General features: G+C 37.1%; 1 protein-coding gene across 3 annotated transcripts in view; it reads left to right on the top strand.

The window, feature by feature from the left end:
* The window catches only part of LOC137642768 (putative neutral sphingomyelinase), a 43,232-nt gene that overhangs the window by 4,537 nt on the left and 12,773 nt on the right, over positions 1–25,922 (top strand). For 2 of the 3 annotated variants that reach the window (XM_068375614.1, XM_068375613.1), the window contains 5 exons: positions 9,500–9,582; positions 10,073–10,214; positions 11,021–11,242; positions 17,607–17,702; positions 24,379–24,591. In XM_068375614.1, the coding sequence (XP_068231715.1) occupies positions 9,509–9,582; positions 10,073–10,214; positions 11,021–11,242; positions 17,607–17,702; positions 24,379–24,591 (747 nt within the window). In that variant the 5' untranslated portion in view covers positions 9,500–9,508. The remainder of the gene's footprint in view (positions 1–9,499; positions 9,583–10,072; positions 10,215–11,020; positions 11,243–17,606; positions 17,703–24,378; positions 24,592–25,922) is intronic. The other variant, XM_068375615.1, reaches the window with a different exon arrangement.

Genomic DNA, 25,922 nt, shown 5'->3' with positions numbered 1-25,922 from the left:
ATTTTTTTTTATTTTCTAAAACAATTATTAGGTTTCTTGCTTTGTCTATGGATGATTAGCCTTTTAAACGGATTTTGACGTAGGGAAAATCTATTTTTGGGCTTGAGCCATGTCGTCCTGATGGAAGTAACCTTCGGCAGCTTCCCACTGTATAGTATTTCAGTTAGTGATATTATGAGAGAATTACCGTCAAGTATCACAGGGTTCAAACCCTCCGGAACGACTATAAGAAGGTATCGCGTATAATCAGGAACGTATCCGAAGATATCGCGTATAATCAGGGACGTATCCGAAGATAAAGCGTATAATCAGGGACGTATCCGAAATTAACCATAGATAGCTGCGTCCCCATAGACTTTACCCAGTCTAATCAACTAAAGGAAAGGATAAGTGAGGAGCCGTTGTGACGGTCTGAACGATCCCCCGGTCTCAGAATTCTCCTTGACATTCTATAATGGTTCTTTTCCGCCATTAGCTCGCTTCGCTCGCATGAAAATAAAACATCAAGCTCGTATGTACTGGCAAGCGGTAATGTTGAGCTGCGCACGCTAACATTACAGGAAAATAAAACATCAACCTCGTATGCACTGGCAAACGGTAATGTTCGCGCATGCGCAGATTATCAAGGAGAATTCTGAGACCAGGGATCGTTCAGACCGTCACACCGTTACATATCCTCTCACCCTAAGGTACCCGCGTTGGCCTCTTAAGCTCCATTCCTTTGTTCGCAGCGTAGATCTACTGTTAAATTGCTTTATTTCTTATAAATCGATGGGAACTATAGGTTTAAGAATGACTGGTGAATATTATTTACAAGTCCAGCTACCAGTAAGAATAATACAGTTGGTTTCATGCAATGTTCAGGCATTTAATGGTTAAAATTTGGGTATTCAATTTCATTGCATGAAATCAGGATTTCTTCTGGGAGGCCATTTTCAAGATAACATAGACTAATGATCCCGACTTATATTATTATAGAACTTGCTCTACTGGTAGTATAATTTGTAATTCTGTAATATTTTATAAATCTTGAATGCTATTTAGTTTAAGGAGTCGGCAGACCATGGAGTATAGTTACAGGGTGTGTGTTTTGGAGCATTTGTAGATCGGGGAGCGAATGTAGTTTGTTGGGACAGTAGATACGGGTATGGCTCCTTGGTTAGGTTAGGTGGGGGAACCCTAGGTTAGGAGCTGTTCTTGTGTCGTTGTAAAATGTAGATTTTGTCTGGCCTAATGAACAACTGTGACTCCTAGATTGTTAAACACGAGTCGGCTTAGTTGTACAAAAAGCTAAGTTTAATACTATTTTACTTAATTATTGAGATATAGCCCGAAATATCTTCATTGATGCTCACTTACTGTGTTATACCTTCCACCCCTCTGACCCCACAGGTACCTCTTTTAGGATTGGTGTTTGTGTCCGCTGTTCTACAAACTACCCTGTGTTTTGAATAATTTAATTAGAAGAACTCTCTATTATTGGCGGGTTTGTCCACCGTTCTACAAGTACTCTCCGTTTTAACCTAGTTAATTAGAAAAACTCTTTAACATGGGTGTGTGTGTCCACAGTTTGACAAACTACCCTGCGTTTTAATCCAATTAATTAGAAAAACTCACTTGGCTTAAATTTCTTGTGTGAAATTTAACAGAATAATTATAATTGCTGGTTGCAATTTAAAAGTAAAAACAATTGCTAAGCTGAACCAGGAACAGTTTTAAGATGATCATTGAGTTGAGTCCTACAGCACAAAGGCTAGCCTATAGCACGCCATAACTTAAGATATCAGGATTTAGTTATATTATTATTATTAGTTAAGCTACAACCCTAGTTGAAAAAAGCAGGATCCTACAAATCCAAGGGCTTGAACAAAATATCCCCGTTAGGAATGGAAATAAGGAAATAAACAAACTATATATGAGAAGTAATGAATGAAAAATGTAAACTATCTTATGATCAGTATTATTATTATTATTATTACTAGCTAAGCTACAACCCTAGTTGGAAAAGCACAATGCTATAAGCCCAAGGGTTCCAACAGGGAAAAATAGCCCAGTGATGAAAGGAAATAGATAAACTATAGAGAAGTAATGAACAATTAAAATAAAATATTTTAAGAAGAGTAACAAGATTAAAATGGATCTTTCTAGTTAGTTCACTCCTCAGGAAAACAGGAATGAGGATTATTGAGTTTCTCATTACAATATTCTGCTTGCTATCAAATCCCTCAGCCAAAAAGGATTTCCTTATCATTTGGACAGTGAGTGGCAGAACCATCTAATAAGGGTAGCCCACCATTTATGTTCCTAGGTTGTACCAGAAAGGGGTTCTTTAATGGTCAAATTGTATTCCTTTTAATTTGAAGGATAAACTCTCTGAACATAATAATTCACTTTAACTTAAACATATAATTTTCAATATTAAACTTACCCGATGATCATATAGCTGTCAGCTCTGCTGCCCGACAGAAAAACCTACGGGCGGAATACGCCAGCGATCGCTATACAGGTGGGGGTGTACATCAACAGCGCCATCTGTCAAGTAGGTACTCAAGTACTCGATGTCAACACAGAACCAATTTTCTCTCTGTCGTGCCACTGGCAAGACCTACTAAATACGCTGTTACTAACTGGATTTGTTTTCACAACTATTTGGTGAAGTACACTATTCCAGTTTTGAGCTTTCGCTATGCAGGGGTTTTATCTTCATTTCAAAACTTGAACTCGTTTTGGATAGATTTAATTATGGTGACAAAGAGAGTATGGACTCTCTTTCACTTTTAAATGGCCGACCCTTCCCTTAGACGGAAGTGTGTTTAGGTTTTTAGTAATTTTGCTTAACACGTTATAGATCTATATATTTTATATCTCTCCGCCTTTATTAGGCCTCTTCGATTAACTTTCCTTTTATTATAAACATATAAAAATAAATTTTTATGTTTTGTTTATATGCGACCTTTCCTGATAGTAGGCGGTCCTAACTTGGAACCGAAGTTAATCAACGTTGAGCCCGTTATATCGTATTTAACCTTTAAAGAATTTAAAACTTTTTAAATTTAATGTTTTATGAAAGAATTTCTTTGATAGTCTCGTACTGTTTTCAAAGATGAACTAACGTTTAGTTTTTTAGTCTACGCAGTTGTTGACGTTCAGGACGTTCAACATGCGCTCTATCGTTACGATAGAGAGAGAGTGTATCACGGTTTCACTTTGCAGTAAGAGTAAACCGATTCTGGCGTTTCGTTCATTCTTTCTTAGCTTAAATGGTTTAAATTCTAAATTAAAGGAACTTTTTATTTGGAAAACCTTTCAGTTTTTTCCTTTAGCAAATAACATGTTTTGACGATATATAATTGGGCTCTTCTCTCAGGTGCGAAATCTAGAGAGAAAGAGAGAGATAGAGACGGAGGGAGAGAGAGGAGAAAAAACGTTTCGTTCAAGCGGGTAACGTTGTTCTCGTTTTACTCTCCTCCCTAGTCGCTGTAGGGGAAGAAGGTAAAACGTTTCTAGGGTTTGATTCTTGTTCCCAGGCTATGTGCGGTGAGAGATTGTAAACGTAGTTTATTTGAACTAGTGTTTAGTCTCTTTCCCAGCCACTGAATTCTTTATCTTTATATATGTTTTCTGTTGCATTATACGACTGTTTTCGCAATTACTACCTTTTAATGAAGGGTAGGATTGCGTGTTTCAGGTAGAAATCAGTAAAAGTTTCGATTTCAGTGAAATAAGTGCAAAACAGAAAATCAAAGTGATATGCGCAAAGTGTTACAGTGTTGCGTCCGAGGGTTCGTCTGTTCGTGCCTGTCGTTCACCTAGTCCGGGACCTCTTGCAAGCTCCCAAGCCCAGGGGAGAAGTAATGTCGAACGACTTATGGGTTCGTCAGGCCTTGATCAACGAACAGACGTTTTTCCCTCCGTGGTTTCGGGCGTATCTACCCAAGATCGCCCCACCCACACAAAGACGAGAGAGCCCATTTACTTCTCGTCTGCGGAAGAGGTTTCTCGTAAGAAACCTTGGACCTAGGTCTCGCAGCTTATTAAGTGCAAGTCGGTCCCTTCCGCGCAAGTCCAACGGCCCAGGTGTAGCCACTGGGTCAGTTCGGACTCGCTGCAGTCTTCCGATGACTGCACACCTCCTAAGAGAGGTAAAGCGGTACCGCAACAGGCAGTAACACCGTCTGTTGCCGCACCTGCTGCTGTAGACCCTAAGTGGTCTTTGCTACAGTCTATGCAGACACAGTTAGCATCTTTTTTGCAGGAGTATCGTGCGGAGAAGGTTGACGCTGCACCCGTTAGCCTACAACCTACCACGGTTGTGCGCCCAGCAGACGCTGTGGCTGCCTGCTCCCACACTCCAGCTGTGAGAGCTCCTCCACCCATGCGCAGTCGACCCTGCCAGACGCATGCTGACGTTCACAGACGCACGGAACCCTCCGTTGACGTGCGTGTGCTACCACAACAACAGGAGGGTGGAGTTAAGCTGCCGTGTTTTGACACGGTGCGTCAGCCTCCGCAACCCACTGTGGTTACCGCCACTCGCCCGCAGCAGACTAGTCAGTCAGGAGTTGAGGCTTCCCCACACAGCTTTGGTTGTTGCCAGCTCACAGACTGTCAAGCAGTTACATGACGTTGCCTTCTGGTCTGCTACTAATGCACCAGTGCTGTATGTCCTCACGCACCTGTTGTGGTTGACAGTTCAGTTTTTTGACAGTTCACAGACTGTCAAGCAGTTACATAACGTTGCCTTCTGGTCTGCTGCTAATGCACCAGTGCTGTATGTCCTCACGCACCTGTTGTGGTTGACAGTTCAGTTTTTGACAGTTCACAGACTGTCAAGCAGTTACATAACGTTGCCTTCTGGTCTGCTGCTAATGCACCAGTGAGACCCTCACTGAGATAACCTAGCTTTTCTCGGACAAGGTTCCTGTAGATGAGAAAGTGCTGTTCTCCCTCCTACTGATATTCCTTTGAGGACTCTGTCATTTGGAGAGGAGCCTTAAGCTGCTTAGCCTCCTATGGACTTTAATTAAATCATGATGATTTTTTAAGGATCTTCGTCCGGATCTTGTAACTGCTGCTCCTCGTTCGCCTCACGTCAGAACTTACACTAGGCCTAGCTACTTCGAAGCCGTTGTTGTTAAGCTAGTGCTCTCTCGCTCTCCTAGAGAGCGTTACGTCGGCTAGGCGACTGGTTTTTGCACCAGGAGGAGTTTTAGGGATACAGCCTTTTGATTTCCCTTCTTTTTATCTGGCTTATAGAGCGAGAGTCTGATAGGACACGAGAGAAGTTCTCAGCTTGGGAGTTCATGCCTCTGCCCAGGTAGACTTCTCAATTCTGGTAGACTCGGCCAGGCGCATAGCCAGGAGACGCTCCAGTTGTTTACAGGTCAACTTCTCAACTTTTGTCGAGCCTTTGAAGTTTTGCTGTACTATTATGTCACACATAACAAGGCTTCCAGGGATGGTAAATGGTTCCGCTTCAGTCGCTAACCCCGTCTGTTGCCACACCTGCTCCCGTAGACCCTAAATGGGCTTTGCTGCAAGACATGCAGTCCAAGCTTGTGTCCTTGATAGAGGACTTAATACGGAGAAGAACCTTCTGGCCAACAACCTTCCTACCGGTTGGTTGTGCGCCCTGTTGACGCTGAAGTATCCTACTCGCGTCCGCCAGTTGAGGTGGTTCCTCCACCGATGCGACCCAGTGTGGGTTGCCAGTCGCACGTTGACGTTAAGCGACGCTCGGAGGTGGTTGTTGACGTTCAGTGTGTCACTAGGAAGACGTTCAACAACCAGCAGAGGTGACTTGTTGTGATGCAGTGCGTCAACCTCAGCAACCCGGTAGGGTGTTGACTGCACAACCCAGACAGTCTAGACAGTTTCGGGTTGACGCTGTACTTCCTCGCGTCCCCATGGTTGTTGACAGTTCACAGACTGTGCAGCAGTACCATGATATTGCGTCCGGCTCCGTCACGCATCCACCAGTGCGACCGGATTCAGCGAGTCAGACGTTGCCCACTCCGTTGCCGTTTCCTCATCAGTTTCGGATGAGGAACCCTCTGATGAGGACGTTGCTGAACAAGACGATCAACCCCCAGCCCTGCTATCCATCCAGAAGATGCTGAAGAAGGAACGCTGCCCTGTCAGGCTGTGGATGAGTCTGGTAAGGACACTGTCATCCGTGGTTCAATTTGTGTCACTAGGAAGACTACACCTCCGTCCTCTTCTATACCATCTAGCTTTTCACTGGAAAAAGGACAAGACGCTAGAAGCGGTCTCGATCCCGGTTTCCGGAAAGATAAAGTCTGGTCTGACTTGGTGAAAGGACTTTATCAACCTTAGAAAGGGTCTTCCCCTGCCTGTTCAGACTCCCAACCACGTTCTCTTTTCGGACGCATCGGACGTAGGCTGGGGTGCGACATTAGACGGTAGGGAATGCTCGGGATTATGGAACTCGAGTCAAAGGACAATGCATTTCAACTGCAAGAAGCTACTGGCAGTACGTCTGTCCTGGAAAAGCTTCAGGTCTCTCCTTCAAGGCAAAGTGGTGGAGGTGAACTCGGATAACACACGGCTTTGACGTACATCTCCAAGCAAGGAGGGACCTACTCTCTGACATGGTACGAGATCGCAAGGGACCTCCTCACCTGGTCAAAAGGTCTAGACTTTTCACTAGTAACGAGGTTCATCCAAGGCAACTTGAATGTCATAGCAGATTGTCTCAGTCGGAAGGGACAAATAATTCCAACAGAATGGACCCTCCACAAGGATGTATGCAAGAGACTTTGGGCCACCTGGGGCCAGCCAACCATAGATCTCTTCGCAACCTCGATGACCAAGAGGCTCCCAATAGTTTGCTCACCTATCCCGGACCCAGCAGTAGTTCATATAGATGCCTTTCTACTAGATTGGTCACATCTAGATCTATATGCATTCCCTCCGTTCAAGATTGTCAACAAGGTACTGCAGAAGTTCGCCTCTCACGAAGGGACAAGGTTGACGCTAGTTGCTTCCCTCTGGCCCGCGAGAGAATGACTCACCGAGGTACTTCGATGGCTAGTAGACGTTCCCAGAACACTTCCCCTAAGGGTGGACCTTCTACGTCAGCCACGCGTAAAGAAGGTACACCAAGGCCTCCACGCTCTTCGTCTGACTGCCTTCAGACTATCGAAAGACTCTCGAGAGCTAGAGGCTTTTCGAAGGAGGCAACCAGAGCGTTTGCTAGAGCAAGGAGAACATCCACCCTTAGAATCTACCAATCGAAGTGGGAAATCTTCCGAAACTGGTGCAAGTCAGTATCCGTATCCTCGACCAGTACCTCTGTAACTCAAATAGCTGACTTTCTCTTATATCTGAGGAAAGAACGATCTCTTTCAGCTCCCACTATCAAGGGTTACAGAAGCATGTTGGCATCAGTCTTCCGTCACAGAGGCTTAGATCTTTCCAACAATAAAGATCTACAGGACCTCCTTAAGTCTTTTGAGACCACGAAGGAGCGTCGTTTGGTTACACCTGGTTGGAATTTAGACGTGGTACTAAGATTCCTTATGTCAGACAGGTTCGAACCGCTTCAATCAGCCTCCCTGAAAGATCTCACCTTTAAGACTCTTTTCCTGATATGCTTAACCACAGCTAAAAGAGTCAGTGAGATTCATGCCTTCAGCAAGAACATCGGATTCTCATCCGAATCGGCTACATGTTCTACAACTTGGTTTTCTAGCCAAACACGAGCTGCCTTCTCGGCCTTGACCAATATCGTTCGATATTCCAAACTTATCGTATGGTTGGAAATGAACTAGAAAGAGTATTATGTCCTGTAAGAGCTCTTAAGTTCTATTTAAAAACCTTTACGAGGCCCGTCTGAAGCTTTATGGTGTTCAGTTAAGAATCCATCTTTGCCTATGTCAGAGAATGCTTTATCCTATTTTATCAGACTGTTAATACGAGAAGCTCATTCCCATCTGAATGAGGAAGACCAAGCTTTGCTGAAGGTAAGGACACACGAAGTTAGAGCTGTCGCAACTTCCGTGGCCTTTAAACAAAATAGATCTCTGCAAAGTATATTCGACGCAACCTATTGGAAAAGCAAATCAGTGTTCGCGTCTTTTATCTTAAGAATGTCCAGTCTCTTTACGAGAACTGCTACACTCTGGGACCATTCGTAGCAACAAGTGCAGTAGTGGTGAGGGCTCGACCACTACAATTCCCTAATTCCATAACCTTTTTTAATCTTTCTCTTGAAATGTTTTGTTATTGTTTTTGGGTTGTCCGGAAGGCTAAGAAGCCTTTCGCATCCTACTTGATTTGGCGGGTGGTCAAAGTCATTTCTTGAGAAGCGCCTAGATTAGAGGTTTTGATGAGGACCTTTAGTATGGGTTGCAACCCTTCATACTTCAGCTCCTAGGAGTCGCTCAGCATCCTATGAGGATCGCGAGGCTCCGTAAGGAAGACGTACTTAAAAAGGCAGAGTAATTGTTCAAGTCGACTTCCTTACCAGGTACTTATTTATTTTATGTTTGTTATTTTGAATAACTGCTAAAATGAAATACGGAATACTTAGCTCATAATAATGTCAACATGTAATGCTGGTCTCTACCCACCCCCCTTTGTGTGAATCAGCTATATGATCATCGGGTAAGTTTAATATTGAAAAATGTTATTTTCATTAGTAAAATAAATTTTTGAATATACTTACCCGATGATCATAAATTAAAGGACCCACCCGTCCTCCCCAATAGAGACCCAGTGGACCGAGGAGAAAATTGGTTCTGTGTTGACATCGAGTACTTGAGTACCTACTAGACAGATGGCGCTGTTGATGTACACCCCTACCTGTATAGCGATCGCTGGCGTATTCCGCCCGTAGGTTTTTCTGTCGGGCAGCAGAGCTGACAGGTATATGATCATCGGGTAAGTATATTCAAAAATTTATTTCACTAAGGAAAATAACATTTTATAAGAGGCCCTAATTTAATCATGCCTGTTATAATATGGTTATTATTATTATTATTACCCTAAGCTACAACCTTTGTTGGGAAAGCAGAATGCTATAAGCCCTGGGGCTCCAACAGGGAAAATAGCCCAGTGAAGAAAGGAAAAAAGGAAAAATAAAAATTCAAGAAGAGTAACATCATTAAAATAAATATCTCCTATATAAAGTATAATTTAATAAAATAAGAGAAAGAGAAACAAGACAGAACAGCGTGCTCGAGTGTACCCTCGAGCAAGAAAACTCTAACCCAAGACAGTGGAAGACCATGTTACAGAGGCTATGGCACTATCCAAGACTAGAGAACAATGGTTTGATTGCGGAGTGTCCTTCTCCTGGAAGAGCTGCTGACCATACAGTAGCTACAGTCCCTCCTACCATTACTATAAAGTATTCTATGCCTACAGATCATAAAACTAGGAATATTTCATTATATGGTAAAAGTAAAGAGTTAGAATAAATGTTTTTGAATGTAAATTTTGAAAAAATATCTTGACTTACATACATATTTTACAGTGATAACAGATGACGGTCCCCGAGATAGTACCGAAAGACAACAGCATGGCTGTGGAGATTAAGATTCTAACCCTCAATATTTGGTAAGTAGTTTGCACCTTAGTTATTTTTTTTTTTCAGTGACTGTACAACACATGCTGCGTACACAGAAAATACTGCACATTAATAAATATCAGTTGAAAGGCAAACCTTTTTATAGTTAGATTGTCAAGCAACGCCAATAGCAGAAGAATTTATAAACATTTTTACACTTGAAGCTTTGACCATTTCACCTTCTGTGTTTGTACTGATCTCATTCAAATTCCCTTCAGAATATCAGAACTCTCTTTTTAAGATTAAAATATTTATACTGTAATATTTCATGCTTCTTATTAGTGTATTTTATGAAATGCATTACAGTATTAACAATTTTCATAATACAGTATCGTTTTTTTTTCGGAGAATCAGAATATGAAATTTAACTGAATATTAAAGTTTTTAAAGTTATTAGATACTGTACTTTTTTTTTTTAAATAATTTGATTAAAGAATGTATGTTATTGCAAGATTGTATTGTAATCTTTTCTCATTCAAGGGGGATACCTGGTGTCTCCAAGGATAGGAAAGCAAGAGTGGAAGCCATAGCAAACCAGCTAATAGCAGGACCTGAGGAGTATGATTTTGTTTTCCTTCAAGAAGTGTGGTCTAAAGAAGATTACAAATTCATAGTGAGCAAGGTATGAATAAACTGTCATGAATATTGAAATTTATTTATCGTATTTTGTTGTTTTCAGGAATAAAAATTTGATTCAATTTGGGCCCCCCAAATGGGGTAATTTTTAGTGGATAATGTTTTGTGGCATAAAATGAAAGGGGTCTGTGGTCCTATCTGAAGAAGACCCGACACCTGAGACCAGAGTGTCAGCGACTCTTCCTTAGCACTGGCAGGAACAAGAAAGAGGTGTTGAGGAACCCGATCTCTTTCTGACTTTGCGAGATGGTCCGTAATATATATTCCTTGACTACTGAGAGAATCTAGGTAACAGCTAGGACCAGAGCTTGCAAAGTCAGGGGTTGGGCCCCACCCTTGTCTTTGAGAGGAATCTTGCAGTCAGCCAGGTATTGAAGGCTGGGATGTGTAAACACCAGACCACCTTCTCGGTCTTTAATCTACAGTACTGTATGATGAATGAACTTGTATAAGAAAACTTTTGTATCATAAAGAGTTCTTTTTTAAACTTCATCTTAAATTTAAAAATACAGTATTGCAAGTTTTGTAAAAAGCTAGCGCCATGATGAAAAAGTGTTGTTTTTCAATTAAAAGATTTCTTGAATTCCAGTACAGTATAGTAATGTAGGGATATTGATTGTTAAATTCACAATTAAATTGAAATCATTATACATGTAATGTATTCGTACATCATTTCAGGTTAACAATTAAAAGATTTCTTGAATTCCATTACAGTATAGTAATATAGGGACATTGATTGTTAAATTTACAATTGAAATGAAGTTACTATAATGAATTCGTACATCATTTCAGGTTAACAAAAAATTGCCCTTTTCTGAGTATTTTGTGAGCGGTGGTTATGGATCCGGACTGTGCACTTTCTCTAAAACTCAAATAACTGATGTTCGATACAGAAGATTTTCATTAAATGGTTACCCCCACAAAGTGCTCCATGGCGATTGGTGGGGAGGAAAGGGAGTCGCTCTCTGCCGTACGGTTCGCCATGGAATTCCTTTTTCCCTCGCTAACACTCATGTAAGTAATTTTCTGTACGATATTTACCTAGGAAATAGTCTTGTTGGGATAAAAAGTTTATCAAAAAAGGTATTTATGGATTTCAATTCACTCGTGAGATTTTGTCTAAATTTTAGTGCTGTACAGCATCTACAATTACTGTAAATGTTATACTGTTCAGTATGGATGTATATAAGCTTTGTTTTTTTGCGTATATTTCAATGACCATGCATAAAGAAAATAGAGAATTGAAAACTGATGAAGTTCCTTGGGATGAACTATTGTCAATTTGCTATCCTCTGCTTATTTTTTTATATGCAGTGTTGCATTTGGTTAGTGCTGTGTATCCACAAGTTATATACAGTAGATGTCCATGCATAAGCAGTTCATGACCTGTTCGTATTTTTGTTTTATTTGTTATTTGTACTTTTTCTGTCTCTTTCCTTACGAGTGATACAAAGAATTTGCCCAAGAACTTAAGTAGGACATGCACAGTTTTGTATGTTGTGTTTAGAGATATGTGTGGCCAGCATTATTTAGATGAATGGTGGTAAGCAAAATTCTTCTAGCTAATGGGAGATATTCCTTCGGAGATACGCATTTAGCTCATTGGACTTTTTGTTCATTAATTCTTCTTATTTGACCACTTTAATCCCCCTCTCCATATCCCAACCTATATTCATTGGTGTTTGTGAGGATCCATTCAGCAAGCAATTGCTTCTCTTGCTTCAGGTTAAGTAGTTAATGTACAGTCTTAGACTTCATACTCCGTAGGTAATCTATTGACTTAGACTTGTTCATACTGTCATTATTCATATGATTACATATTTCTTTTCAGTTTTCTCACATATGGAAATACTTATCTTGTTTTGGTTATCAAGGAATAAGATCAATATTTTTACCATTTTCATGTACATTATGGGCTTGACATTTAAAATTTGTTTATTGAAGCCTGACAAGGATCATGATGTTACAACAAAATGTATCTTGGAATATTACCAAACTATCCTTCCTCACACATTCAAGGCAACTTACAAAAATAGTTGTGTTGATGGAATGTCCAAGTTTAGGTACGGTGCGTATTAGGCTCATACATGCATTCGTATGGAGATACCAACCTCATTGGTCTTTTAAATGGGTATGTTGAGTAGTAGTTACGAGCACCCTCATAGCACCCACCAAAGTATGATTTTCAAGTTATAGCTGGACCTTTGTTCCAACTATGTGTGTATCAGCTCTCGAGTATGTCTATCTTTATAGTAGTACATTTCGATCACAACTTAAATCAATGTATTCTCAATATCCTCATGGTGTGTTGTGCACAGTTCCATGTAAAGTTTAAAAAAAACAAAATTTTAAACAAATAGATCTATCTTTTAATGGGGTTTGCCTCTTGAATGTCAAGGTTGAATTAAGATTTCTGCAATAACTTTTGTTGGTTATAGGGAGTAAGACATTACTGTAGTGCCCTAACCATAAAGTTTCACCTCATTGCTTCCATCACTAATGGTGTTCACTTGTTTATATGGTGTGTTTTCTTTATGTACACTGGATAAAAAACAAGGCAATAAAGTTTATAACTTTTGGCATTCATAATGTATTAATCTCTTTTTTTCTTAGCTTCTGATTTCTTAATTCCTTGGTTATAGGTTTTCTGAAGTAGCGACTTTCATGTAGTTTCTATTGGTGCAGTAAATTACACTACTATGGTCAAAGTGTTTGATTTTTAAAATCCAACAGAAGTCTCTATGGAAACCTCTATTATGAATAAAAACCAACTGCATGAACCCTAATTATGTAGATGATTTGAGCATGACATGACTCTTAAGTTGGACACTTCTATACATTTTTCTTTTATACCTTGGCTCATGCATGTCGTAATAAGCAGTGCCATTTTTCTCCATTAAAGGGAATTTTTTTCTGCTATCACAAAAACATAACCAGAATTGAGCTGAATTGTGTGGGTATGCAGAACAGCAGCAAGAATGTTTAGGTATTGTTCTGATAGTTTACCATGCTCTACATATGAACAAACACCTATAAATTCCTGTTTATTGTAAAGTTTAGGACTAATTTATTTTATTCTTTTCTAGATTGAACATGTAACTTCTCTAACTAACTGCTGACTTGTAGCGCTTATCTTTTTAACTTCCCGCTGCATTTAGGAATTGAAATGAATATGGCAGATTTATGGAATGTGCACTTTGATGAGTGGCCTATAGCACTGAAGTAGCATTTTATTATAATATATCATTATTAAATTCCAGAAAGCAGGACACCTCCATAAGCAAGGGGATGATGCTATTAAAATGACTTTGATTATAGTTAAAATGCACGATTTTATGTATTCGCTAGTATTCTGAAAATAAATTAACTAGAGACAAACATTCTACGATAGAATATTTGAAGGAATCTAATTCGTTATGGTTTAATTAATTGCCTTGTTGGTTAGTTAAAACGCCATGACTAGCAAAGACCAAACATTCTTCGATGGAATATTCAAAGAAATTTAATTCGTTATAGTTTTATCGATTGCCTATTTGGTTAGTAAAAAATTCACGACTAGCAAAGGACTGTTTTTTGGGGGGGTTTGAAACATAGTCAAATCTTAACATTCTCAGAGGTTTGGTATCAGACACAGCAGTGAATGTTGAAAAACTGCAAATAATGGATTTGCCCTTAATAACACTCCGAGACTCTTTATATATAACAAGGGAATACTTGTGTATCTGAGCCTTGAGAAAAAAAGAGAAAAGAAAAAGTATTCATAGTTATGTAACATGAAATACAGGAAAGAATTCAGTCATATAACACCAAATAGATAATACAAAAATGTATCAATAAACAAGGGATTAAAATTTGCTCACTCTATAACACTATGTCTCAACTTACTCTTCCCTCTCATATAACCTAGTATGCTTAGTTGTGTTTGATCTTATATTGTTTTTTGTCTTTGCAATGAAGCAGTAATCATAAAAGTGTGAAAGCAACTTAGCTGAAAAGACAAAAGCATTGAGTTACGTTAGACCAAATACAGCACATCGTATTCACGTTATATACCGGGAGAGTTAGCTGAGACTGATGCATTTATATAAGTGGTTTAAATTGTCTCTTCTATCAAGTCCTCATCTGTATTTTGTGTTAAATAATTATGAATAAATACCCATATATAATACTTTATGGAATTCCAAGACTTTGAATAATAAAACACGAATAGGAAACTCAAAATTAGTACGTTTTGACAGTACATTTGTATTTGAGTTGGGATCTCTAGGTGAATGAACTTGTAAATGTTTCAGATTTAATTTAGAAGGTAGCTGAAATGAATTTGTAAGTGTATAAAAGCATTTATTTTTTATTTTTTCTGTTTTGCCTTATATGTGATTCTGCATATAAAACAAGTCTGCTTAGTTTTTGTTATTAATGTTTTTGGATGAGCAAAGCAGATTTACAAGCAATACCAAACCTGAAAAATTATAGGGTAAGAAGATTTGGTCGTAACCCGAAAGAAAGCAATAGACATGCCTCTGAATGAGAGCTGTAAAGGCTTTGGAAGAGATGGGGGGAGAAATCTGTCGTCAGAGGAAAGAAAGTTGAACTGAACCAAGCAGTTAGATGTAAGGTATGATAAGGGATACTAGCCAAGAAAAGTATAACCAAGCGTTGGGTGGATGGAAGCTCTTGACCCTTGGAATAATGTTAGTAATGAAGTTTTCTTTATTTTGCTTGTGGGGTAGGAATTCTGTTTAGAGGAGTCTGTTTGTATTCCTTCCAGATGATGATGTTACAAGTAGCCCTTGATCTTTGCTGAGGTTAGGTAACAGTGACCCCCATGAGGATCGAAAATCCATGAAATAATGATACCCTTGGGTCAGTCAACTCATGATCCCCTAATTAACTGATCACAGCCCACGTGATATTGATCAACATATTAAATAATTCTTTACAGTACATTGTTTTCACGTAGTTTCTATTATGGTATTGTAGTCTATATTACTGTACATGAGTGCTTGTTGCTACAGTACAGTATGGTACCTAAGGTAAGACAACTCATAATTCGTAAGCCATCGCCACATCACTCTTTGCACACATAACAACAAAACATTGTTGTTCCTAACTAACTAAACTAAAAAATACTGTAGTGTATCTTACTGTAATATATGTGCAGTGCTACCACTACAGTACAGCTTACCTAGCTAAGGTGAGACAACATATCACTTGCAAGGGATTGCTGTCTTGCAACCACGCTACAAACTTAACAACTAATATGTAGCCTGTAACTATGTAGTTCATATACTGTATTCTGTTAGTACTTTTTCAATGAATATGTACATATATCAACTGTAATACATACAGTACAGTACTACCACTATGTACAGAAAGGATACTCTTAGATAAAAGGGAATTTCTATGTAGTGAAACAACTCTTGATCTTGTAATGCATAATTTGCAATATGTAGTAGACTTAGTAGTAGAGTATTGAATATGCACAAGTACAGTAATAAATATGTTGTGTACTTCTCGGTCCTACATGTAACTTGATGTTTTTGAAAAAATTATTAGTTGCAAAATCTAATGGACACACACACACACACACACACTCTCTCTCTCTCTCTCTCTCTCTCTCTCTCTCTCTCTCTCTCTCTCTCTCTCTCTCTCTCTCTCTCTCTCTCATTTATATATATATATATATATATATATATATATATATATATATATATATATATATATATATATATATATATATATATATATATATATATATATATATATATATATATATATGAGTTTAGGTCTACCTTCTGTTCAAGAGTCATCACCTTCCTCTACCACTTAAAGCTAGCTAGAGATGGTGACGAAGGTGAAGAATCGAAACTATTCTTTAGAATATTTTGGGGATCAAAATATGTGAATTATTAAAACCGCAAAGATTGAGGGCTGACTTAACCCCAAAGATTGAGGGCTGACTTAACCGCAAAGATTGAGGGCTGACTTAACCTCAAAGATTGAGGGTTGACTTAACTGCAAAGATTGAGGGCTGACTTAACCGCAAAGATTGAGGGCTGACTTAACCGCAAAGATTGAGGGCTGACTTAACCGCAAAGATTGAGGGCTGACTGTACTAGTGATAGAGGAAATAATACTACAGCTGATAGTATGTTGATCAGGGCATACACATAATATGGGGACTTTGGTCTTGATTGCAAGTATGGTAGATCATTGAATGACAAGTGTCCATTGATTTTCCTCTCAGGTAGTAGTCTCTTAATAAGTGAAGGGTAATTATAATGTAAACTGAATTTATGAAGGTTAGGGGAGTTCCAACGATCAGGCAACCAACCACTATTATCTGCAAGGAGTCGAGCAAACTGATTGTGGTGATCGAGGTGGTCAACACGCACATTATTAAAGAACATGGCCATAGGGAACCCAGTCAGGACAAGTAAAGTGGGCCCACTGCAGTTGTTGTCATGAAATCACCTTTCATAAGTTTAGATTTCTTCAATTTTGTTCATGAAAAGGGATTTACCATTAATTATATGACAGGATATACTGTATGTCATTATTCCCAAGTGTAACCAAAAGAATTTTTCAGGAATTTTATAGGGAAGTTACTTATTGGTAGCATCTATGTGCTCTGCCATAATTTACCTCTTTGTTCAATCCACTTAGTAGGAAACAATGTACAGTATAGGCTGTATGATTACTGGAAGTGTATAATTTTTGTTTACTGTATACAAATCTGTAGTTTCTCTCACTTCCAATATTAGTTACTTTCACTCCTGATTTGAATTACAAAGTGCTTGATTTTGTAAGGCTGGCAAGGAATTAAAAAAAAAAAAAATTGAAATGTCAAGATTTGCATTTTTTGTAATAATTTTACCTATTATTCATTAATGGAATCATTTAGACAAATGTATACAGATTATTAATTTAATAATTAAAACATCATGTATAGGGAAAATAATTTTCAGTGTAGATTATTATTTTGTCCAGAATGTTTGTTTGTTCAGTATAGGATTGAGTTTAGGAAAGTATCATTGATTGTTCCTCAATCATTACCCCTGGTGTATTACTCGAGGGTTACTTTGTTACTTTCGTTTACTACTCGGCAAACTCTTTTCACAAACAGTGTATTAATCTGCAAAATCAAATGACCTCTTCCTTAATGAAGTAAATAAAAGCAGTAAAGATAGTACTTGAAGTATTGATGATATCTGGATTAAATTTTAAGTATCGTAATGTACTTTTTAAAGTTTGAGAATAGGTGATATAGTTTAAATTTCCTAACTGTAAATGACATACTATTGGTTTAAATTATGTGGAAAGGAGGTTATGCAATCTGATGTCTTTTGTCACGAAGTACTATCTAATCTTTTTACAGCTTCATGGGAAGTATCCTAGTAGCAATTGGAGTTGTTCCTCCCAGTGTTTGAGACCTGGAAGTCGAGATGAACAGCGACCTATTCTGAGCAACCAAGTATTATTGTGTTTTATTCTAGTTGATTAATGTATCTGAGCCAGTTTCACCATGTTAAACTTGAAGATTGTTGCTTTTAAGGTTCAGTTGAAGTGTGTTTTGCTTTAGCTTGGTATTATGTGGTAGTTGGTACTGGTATTCTCACCTTATCTAGAAGTATTTTGAAATCACTTCTGTACTGTTCATTGCTCTCATGCAATAGCCTTATTGTTCAGAGAAAAGGGAAGGTAGAAAAGGTTATACTTTATTGTGGAGAATTAAATACTGTATCATCTTCAACTTTGTTTGATTAAATGCAGTTGCAAGAAAATGTGATGGCAACAAATGTCAGTCTTCGACAAAATTGCTGTCAGAAATGTATTTTAGCTCATTCTTGAGTCGTCTGTTTAGAATTATAGCAGCAGATTTATGGATGATTTAGTGTTATACAGTAATTAATCTGTTTATGTTAAGGTTTTATGAATTATCATCTTGAGACCTTCAAATAGCCTACTTCAGAAGCAACTTTTAACTCAATTTTGATAAGGAATATATAAAAGGTCCTCAGTAATTTGTTAGTTTTAAGGTGATGAGTCTCTGTAACTGAAGTTTATGAGATTTTTAATGAATTAGGTTTTAAAACTTATGGTTTTTGATAAACCATTTGCAAACTATTAAATTTGAGTTTCAGTAGTACAAGGTTATCAGTGGCTTTGTTCGAACCATGGTATTATCTGCTAAAACTAGATGAGCAGGCTAATCTAAGTATGCTGTTGGGGGACAGTGGCTATAAACAATTTAGTATTTATATCTCTGATGATTGGGTTAGTCTTTGAACAAGGTACTATTTGCTAGTTTTTGTGGTAAATGATTTGTTTGTTAAGTTGTGATAACAGTTTTGTCAGCTGTAGCACAGTTTATTTTAATGTTCATAAGATATATTATTTATGGATATTTTGTTTTCTATTTTAGCTCCCCAGCCTATTTAACTTTCTACTTTATTCCAATTTCTGCTTTTTAGATTTCTGAGTGAGAACTTTGAAAGTCTAGAAATGTCTTTAAAAATGATTTAGTTTAATTAATTTATAATCATTTGTAATTCTTCATCATCATTGATTATAAATGAGGCATGTCAGTAGTTTCCTATACTGTATTACTGTGTGCCTACATTTTCCCCGAAGGAAAATAAAATACTGCATTTTTATTGTCATTCAAATGTATGATTTCTTTACTGAGCATGCTTTTCAAAGTGCACATTACTTAATCTGTTCTGTGTATTTCTCTCCCACACAATCACAAGCTTTGAATGAGAAATCATTTAGTCTTAGTTCTAAAAATAGACAAGAGCATGTTTGACCAAGAATCAACTACAATATCACCTGACACCAAGTTTGCTGAATGGACATGTTTGCTTGAATACTGTATTTTGAGCTTTTTCTGCTTCAATTGAGCACCTTTTTTTATTTTCATCCTTATGTTTGCTTGTGAATGAGGGATGGTTCTTTCTGTAGGCTAGGATATATTTTCTATTATTCTTGACACTTATCTGGTTGCCTTATTATATTTAATTATTATTATTATCATTATTACTATTCTTATTATTATTACTAATTTTGATAAGCAGGATGCTATAAGCTCAAGGGCTCCAACAAGGGAAAATAGTCCAGGGGAGAAAAGAAATAAGTAAATAAATGAACGAAGAGAAGTAGTGAATAAAATGTATAAAATATATAATCGATGGTCGAGAAGAAATAAGGAAATAAACAAACCAAGAGAATTACTGTAGTGAATAAGTAATATGAAATGTAATGATCAGTAACATTAAAATAGATACGTCTATATATAAACTATGAAGAGAGACTTATGTAAGTCTGGTAAACATGAAAGAATTTGCTGCAAGTTTGAACTACTGAAGTTTCACGGATTCAACTGAATGATTAGGAAGATATTTCCACAATCTGGTAGTAGTTGGAATGATACTTCTAGAATACTGAGTACAAGTGTTGAACTTTATGATGGAGAAGGCAAGATTGTTAAAATCAACTGCGTATCTAGCACTACATACAGGATGGTACAGTCTGAGAAGATCTGAATGCAAAGGGTGGTCAGAATTATGAAAAATCTTATGCAACATACATAAAGAATTAACTGAACAACGGTGCCAGAAATTAATATTAAGATCAGGAATAAGAAATTTGATAGACCACATAATAGATTGATCACCAAATACTGTATCTTGAAGAAACAGACCAAATGTGTTTCTCAAAAGTAAATTTGCACTCAGGAATCACATTTAAAATTTTAAAGGAGTTGTATATGGTTAAAGAAACATTATCAATGCAGAGATCGATGTTTAGAAGCCATTTTCTTGACCTATTCACAATCATAATTTGTTTGGGTTTAACTTCATGTCCCATGATTCCCACCAGCACTAATTTTAGACATCTCTATCAAGAAATTCAGCAATGCCAGATCTGCAAAGAGAGTAGCATCATCTGCATATGCATTGAGCAAATTTTCTTGGCCAAACCACATATAATATGAATATAGTATGAAAAGTATTGGACCAAGAACACTACCCTGATTGATTGATTTAGAATTCCCTGGCATCCTGACATCGGAGGTCACTGACGCTGAACACTACCCAGAGGAATAACGGATATCACATTCCTATATTCACTATGGTGCCTATCAACAATAACTCTTTGTGATCGATTATTTAAAAATTCAATAATGATGCAAAGAAAAGACCCACCTACTCCCAACTGTATGAGTTTGAAAAAACGGCATCATAATTAACGGGGTCAAAGGCAATACTAAAATCAAGGCCAATCTTACAAACTTCCTGATCACAATCAAGGGATTTTTCTACAACATTGGAAATAGTTAGAAGGGCATCACATATTCCAAGGTCTTCGCAAAAGCCAAATTGCAAACTAAGGAACAGATTATTACCTTTAGCATACCCATTTAGACATTTTGCCGAAAGACATTAAACAACTTTAGATAATATAGGAGTTATGGAAATTGGACAGTAATCAGCAGGGCTAGAGCTACCACAAACACATTTGCTCGTTACATGGTCAATGACAATAAAGTATAGAGGATTTTATTGATGTTTTCTTTATATTGAAGTGGCCGAGTAGATAATGGGTTTGAACATATAATTTGCCTAAAATGCAAAACAGATAAAATTTGTCTTTCTCAGATAAGGCAGATAAGAAGATTTCAGCTAATGATGCTAATTTCTATCTCAGAACCTTGTGAAGATTGACTTTAGGAGCTTTTGAATAGTGACACTTCAGTAGCTGATGCTGGGCCACTGGAATTGTTAAAATCTGTTGGTGTTATTAATGCATGTCTTTTCCATATGCGAGTTTACACGTTTTGTTGAGCGGGCATATGTCCATGTTACTGTATTTATGGATACTGTGCTTAGCATTTTCCTCTCTGACTGGGTAAGAACAATTGTATATTAATTGAGGAGAAGTCAGACTTTTCTATTCAAATAAAGTACAGATGGTTTGCTATTGAAGTGTTTCTAGCAAATGCTTTATGTATACAAGATGTACACTAATTGTCAAAACCTTTATGATTGGTGGCAAAATCTATCTAATGGTAACGCAAGGTCAAACGATACTCTAAATTTGAAGACTTCTTACTAATAGATAGCTTCCCTCCAAAAAGAGTGTACCAGTAGGCATTAACCTGATGTTACCGTATACATATATATTAGTAAGTGGATGTACATATCCAATATTATTTTCTGGAATTAGCCATGAGGTTACATTACTTATATATTTATCAAAAGACTAATTTATGAGATCAGGTTAAACTCTTTGAACTACAAAGATGGAACAGCCACAGATCAGGGATGGACAATTACAGAATTGGAAAACTCAAAATTAATCGTTATGATAGACAAATTAATTTAGTCTGTTGTACTATAGGTGAGGTAGGTGGATTTGAAATACATGAATCCAAAGCCTATTATGAGGTAGTTTGCTTAATAAAAGTTTCATGTTAATGGCCGATGAAACTTATCTCAAATGGATGGATTTGGAGTCTATTTTGCAGTTTAGAAATATTTTAAAACTTTTTAGAGTAAAATATTTTTAGAAAGCCGTAGGTAATGTAGTACTGTACTGTATGTGGGTTTGGTACGGAAAGAACAAATACTGTATTTTGTATTGAAAAAAAATAATTTGTATTTGATAAAATATGATAGTTATTGATAAGTCTACCTCTTGTATCACTCACTGTATTACACTATCCAGTACTATAATGATTATGTTGTTTAAGTTTGGAAGTAATTCATCTTTTAACCCTTTTACCCCCAGGCTATTTGGAAATTTCCAACCCTTAACCCCCCAGGGGGTTATTTTTTTCCCAGCACATTTTGCTGTATATTTTTTAAAAATTGCTCTAACAGCCTTAATTTTTGTCATAGAGAGGTCAGGTTGGTCTCATTCTCTTGGAAAATGCCTGAATTTTCTCCGAAAAAATATCAAAAATATGAAAAAAAAAAATTTTATGGCATTTTTTTGCAAGGACGTACCGGTACGTCCATGGGGGTAAAAGGATGGCTTTTGTGAAACGTACCAGTACGTCCTTTGGGGGTAAAAGGGTTAAAAAGCATGGATTTAACCTCTTCATTCTGGTGTTGGAAAGAGGAAAAGTTCTTTTCCTTTATCTTTTCATAATCATTACACTTTAGTCCTAATAACCTTAAACTCTCACCATTGGACAGAAGAGATTCATTCTCCAATTCACCTTCCCTTTTCTCGCACTTTTATGGGATACCTGTCTCACATTCTCGCTGTATGCTTCTGATAATTTCTGCTTGGGAAAGTGCATGGCTTTAAAACTAATTCTTTATTCCTAAGATTTTGTTTCCTGAGAGCTTGCATTTAACACTACATTCTATTTGTGTTTGAATATAGATTTAATTTTTGGCTTATAAACATATTATAAGTGTTCTTGTTTAATGCTTACGTGGTAAAAGATAACTATTTTTGTTAGTCTTTGAGAAAGGTGATGGGTAAACATATTTGCATGTGTAAATTTAAAGGCTTATTGATAGATTTTCCAATATTTTTAAAAATTTTTCCCCAAACGATGGTAAACATCATTATTGTATTTAATACTCAATAATACCATCTTTTATACTTTGTGCACTGATTATCATTGTTAATAGTGTACAGTATTATTATCATTATTGCTACTGTATTATTATTATCATTATTATGCAGAAAGAAAATCATTATATCTTTGTGTTCCAACACTGTATCTACTGTATATCAGCCTGATTACATTTGTAGAGGTCAAAATCTGAACAGATTGCCCCCCTGTTTACATCCACGAAGTATGTGGTCCATTGAAAATATATAATATAGACAGAGTAAAAGACCCTTATACACAAAAAGAGGGAAAGATGTGAAGACAATAATGAATAAAGATAAGTAGACAAACAAAGAAATAATTGTATACAAAAAAACTAAAATACAAGCAAAGAAAGTAAGTAGTTGTAGATGGAGCTTCAAGTGGTATGGTTAAATTACCTAATAATCATTAAGAGACTAACGTGACGCTTTTGAAGAATTGCTACAGCTTTGCATAAACTTTTTAGGGTCCTTATCGTTAATACAGCTAGGAAGTTCTATCTATAATGTCATCGTTGGTTGAATAAAGACTGCTTAATTATCATTACTATTATCGTGAGCCAAGCCGCAACCCTAGTTGGTAAAGTATCGATTTCCTACTTCTGTACTAATTAACTAGCTCAATTATTCTTTTCATCCACCAACCCCTCAAAAACTAACGATGAAAGATTTCAGACTAAAAGAAATAACAAAGTAATTGGGTATTGTGAATTTGTTCATTAGAATTGTGTGAAGGCATTGGAAAAACATATATCTTTCCTCCTGTCCATTAAGATATTAATGGTAAAATTATAGCTTTTTAGCTTATTAGAAACAGGTGTCAACCCAAGTGTGCTAGACAATACCTAATGATCTTGCAAATTTCTTTAATTTGATCGTTCTTCAGTTTTTACTCTAATCAAGAAAATATTTAAAAAATCCTTGTGAGATACTAGAAATGTGTCTCAGAGGTCCCATTCAAAAATGTTTTAATGATGCTCAGTGCACTATCAGTAACTCGAGTCACTATCCGTAACCATAAGTGTTACTGATATTTTATGAGGTTCTATACTCGCGCTCAAATTACAATTCATGCTGGTAACCGGTCTTATCCCTTTGTAACTGAAGCTTAACGATAACATATATTTTATTTCTTAATGTATATATTTTTTCTATTCATTTGCAAGTTCTGATATTTTTAATGCCTATAGTATATTATACTCTACTTTCATAAATTATTTCTATGCTTTTGTGTGTGAAAAATATGGTGGCTATAATACATGGTGGGTGCATACTGCTCAGGAAAATTTTGTCTTGCAATGGTGGACATTATTGACATTGCTTAGGACAAACATTACAGATTTTCAAGTTCTTAGAAGAGTTTAAAGTACAGTACATGGTTTTTTCTGCTAGACTCATAATCTGCCATTTTTGTATCAACAATGAATTTATGAATGAGATTGCATCACAGTACTCGTAAACTTTAATCTTGAAATTTCTTCTCTCAAAATGAATCACCAGAGAAGTATGCTTTTAAAATCTTGTTTATTTGACAGTTACATGCATGTTACGATGCAGAAAAAGACGAGTATGTTCACCACCGAGCTGTGCAAGCATTTGAGACTCCTCAGCTCATTCGCTCCAACAGAAAGGACGAAGATGTTCTGATTTTTGCCGGAGACTTCAATGTCACATCAACAGATTTTGCTTATGGACTTATAAAATGTTATGGAAATCTGGTTGATACATATACAGAAAGTGCAGTAAAGGTAATATCTTCTGTTTTATTCTTTCCATACAGTATATGCAAGCAACTACCTGTATATTAAATGTACACGTATGATCATCATTCACTTTTTAGCTCTTGAGTTTGCCGAGTCGGGGTAGCTTGATGTGGTGAAAGGGCTTGTGTATTGCCATGATCAGCAAATCTGTACTACTAAGAGCCACCTATACTAGACTAGTTTGCTGTAAGCAATCAGACTAAAGTCTACTACCATCTGTAATGACTAGCATGGTGATGAAATGGCCCAAACCCAGACATGGACAAGGCTTTCCAGCAGTGGACTAGAAATTGCTGAATTTGATGTTTGCTTTGTACAATGTAAAATTCAATGTGCATTTTTATTTATGGAATACCTATTTCCCAATCCATACTTTTGTTTTTATGCATGAGTTTGATATCCATTCCAAACAAAAGACGAGTTATAAAAGTGTTGGAATATACATAAAGTACTAGTATTAGGCCCTGCTGCTTCTTCCGATGTCTTAGATGACCGCATAGGTAGCAGCAGTAGGGGATTCAGCATTATGAAGCTTCATCTGTGGTGGATAACGGGGGAGGGTGGGCTGTGGCACCCTAGCAGTACCAGCTGAACTCGGTTGAGTCCCTTGTCAGGCTGGGAGGAACGTAGAGAGTAGAGGTCCCCTTTTTGTTTTTGTTTCATTTGTTGATGTCGGCTACCCCCCAAAATTGGGGGAAGTGCCTTGGTATATGTATGTACTTTAGATAATAATTTTCAGGTGACTGACTGAGCATTTCCCCAATTGGTTATTTAACATTTAAAGTATTATCAGCATTATAAAATTAGTTATGCATTGATTATCACGAATGTTTGAAAACAGAAATTCTTGAATACATAATGCTGTAGGCTGTATGCATCTGCAGATATCAGAATTTTTCCTAAGTTTTTGACCCCAAAACAAGCTTATACCACAAGATTGGGCTTAGTATACAGTGAACCCTCGTTTATCGCGGTAGATAGGTTCCAGACCCGGCCGCGATAGGTGAAAATCCGCGAAGTAGTGACACCATATTTACCTATTTATTTAACATGTATATTCAGACTGTTAAAACCTTCCCTTGTACGTAGTACTGTTAACAAACTACCCTTTAATGTACAGAACACTTAATGCATGTACTAACGTACCCTAAACTAAAACAGGCACAAATATTAAAGGCGACTTTATATCATGCGTTTCCTAAACACGCCAAAAAGCACGATAAAAAATGGCAACCAATGTTTTGTTTACGTTTATCTCTGATTATAATGAAGAAACAAACGCATTTACACATCTGTGTATAGGTTAGTTTTTGCAT

This window comes from Palaemon carinicauda, chromosome 6 (genome assembly GCF_036898095.1).
Source record: "Palaemon carinicauda isolate YSFRI2023 chromosome 6, ASM3689809v2, whole genome shotgun sequence".
NCBI classification, from domain to species: Eukaryota; Metazoa; Arthropoda; class Malacostraca; order Decapoda; family Palaemonidae; genus Palaemon; species Palaemon carinicauda.
The sequence above is the reverse complement of the archived record's forward strand: the minus strand, read 5'-3'. Positions and strand labels throughout refer to the sequence as shown.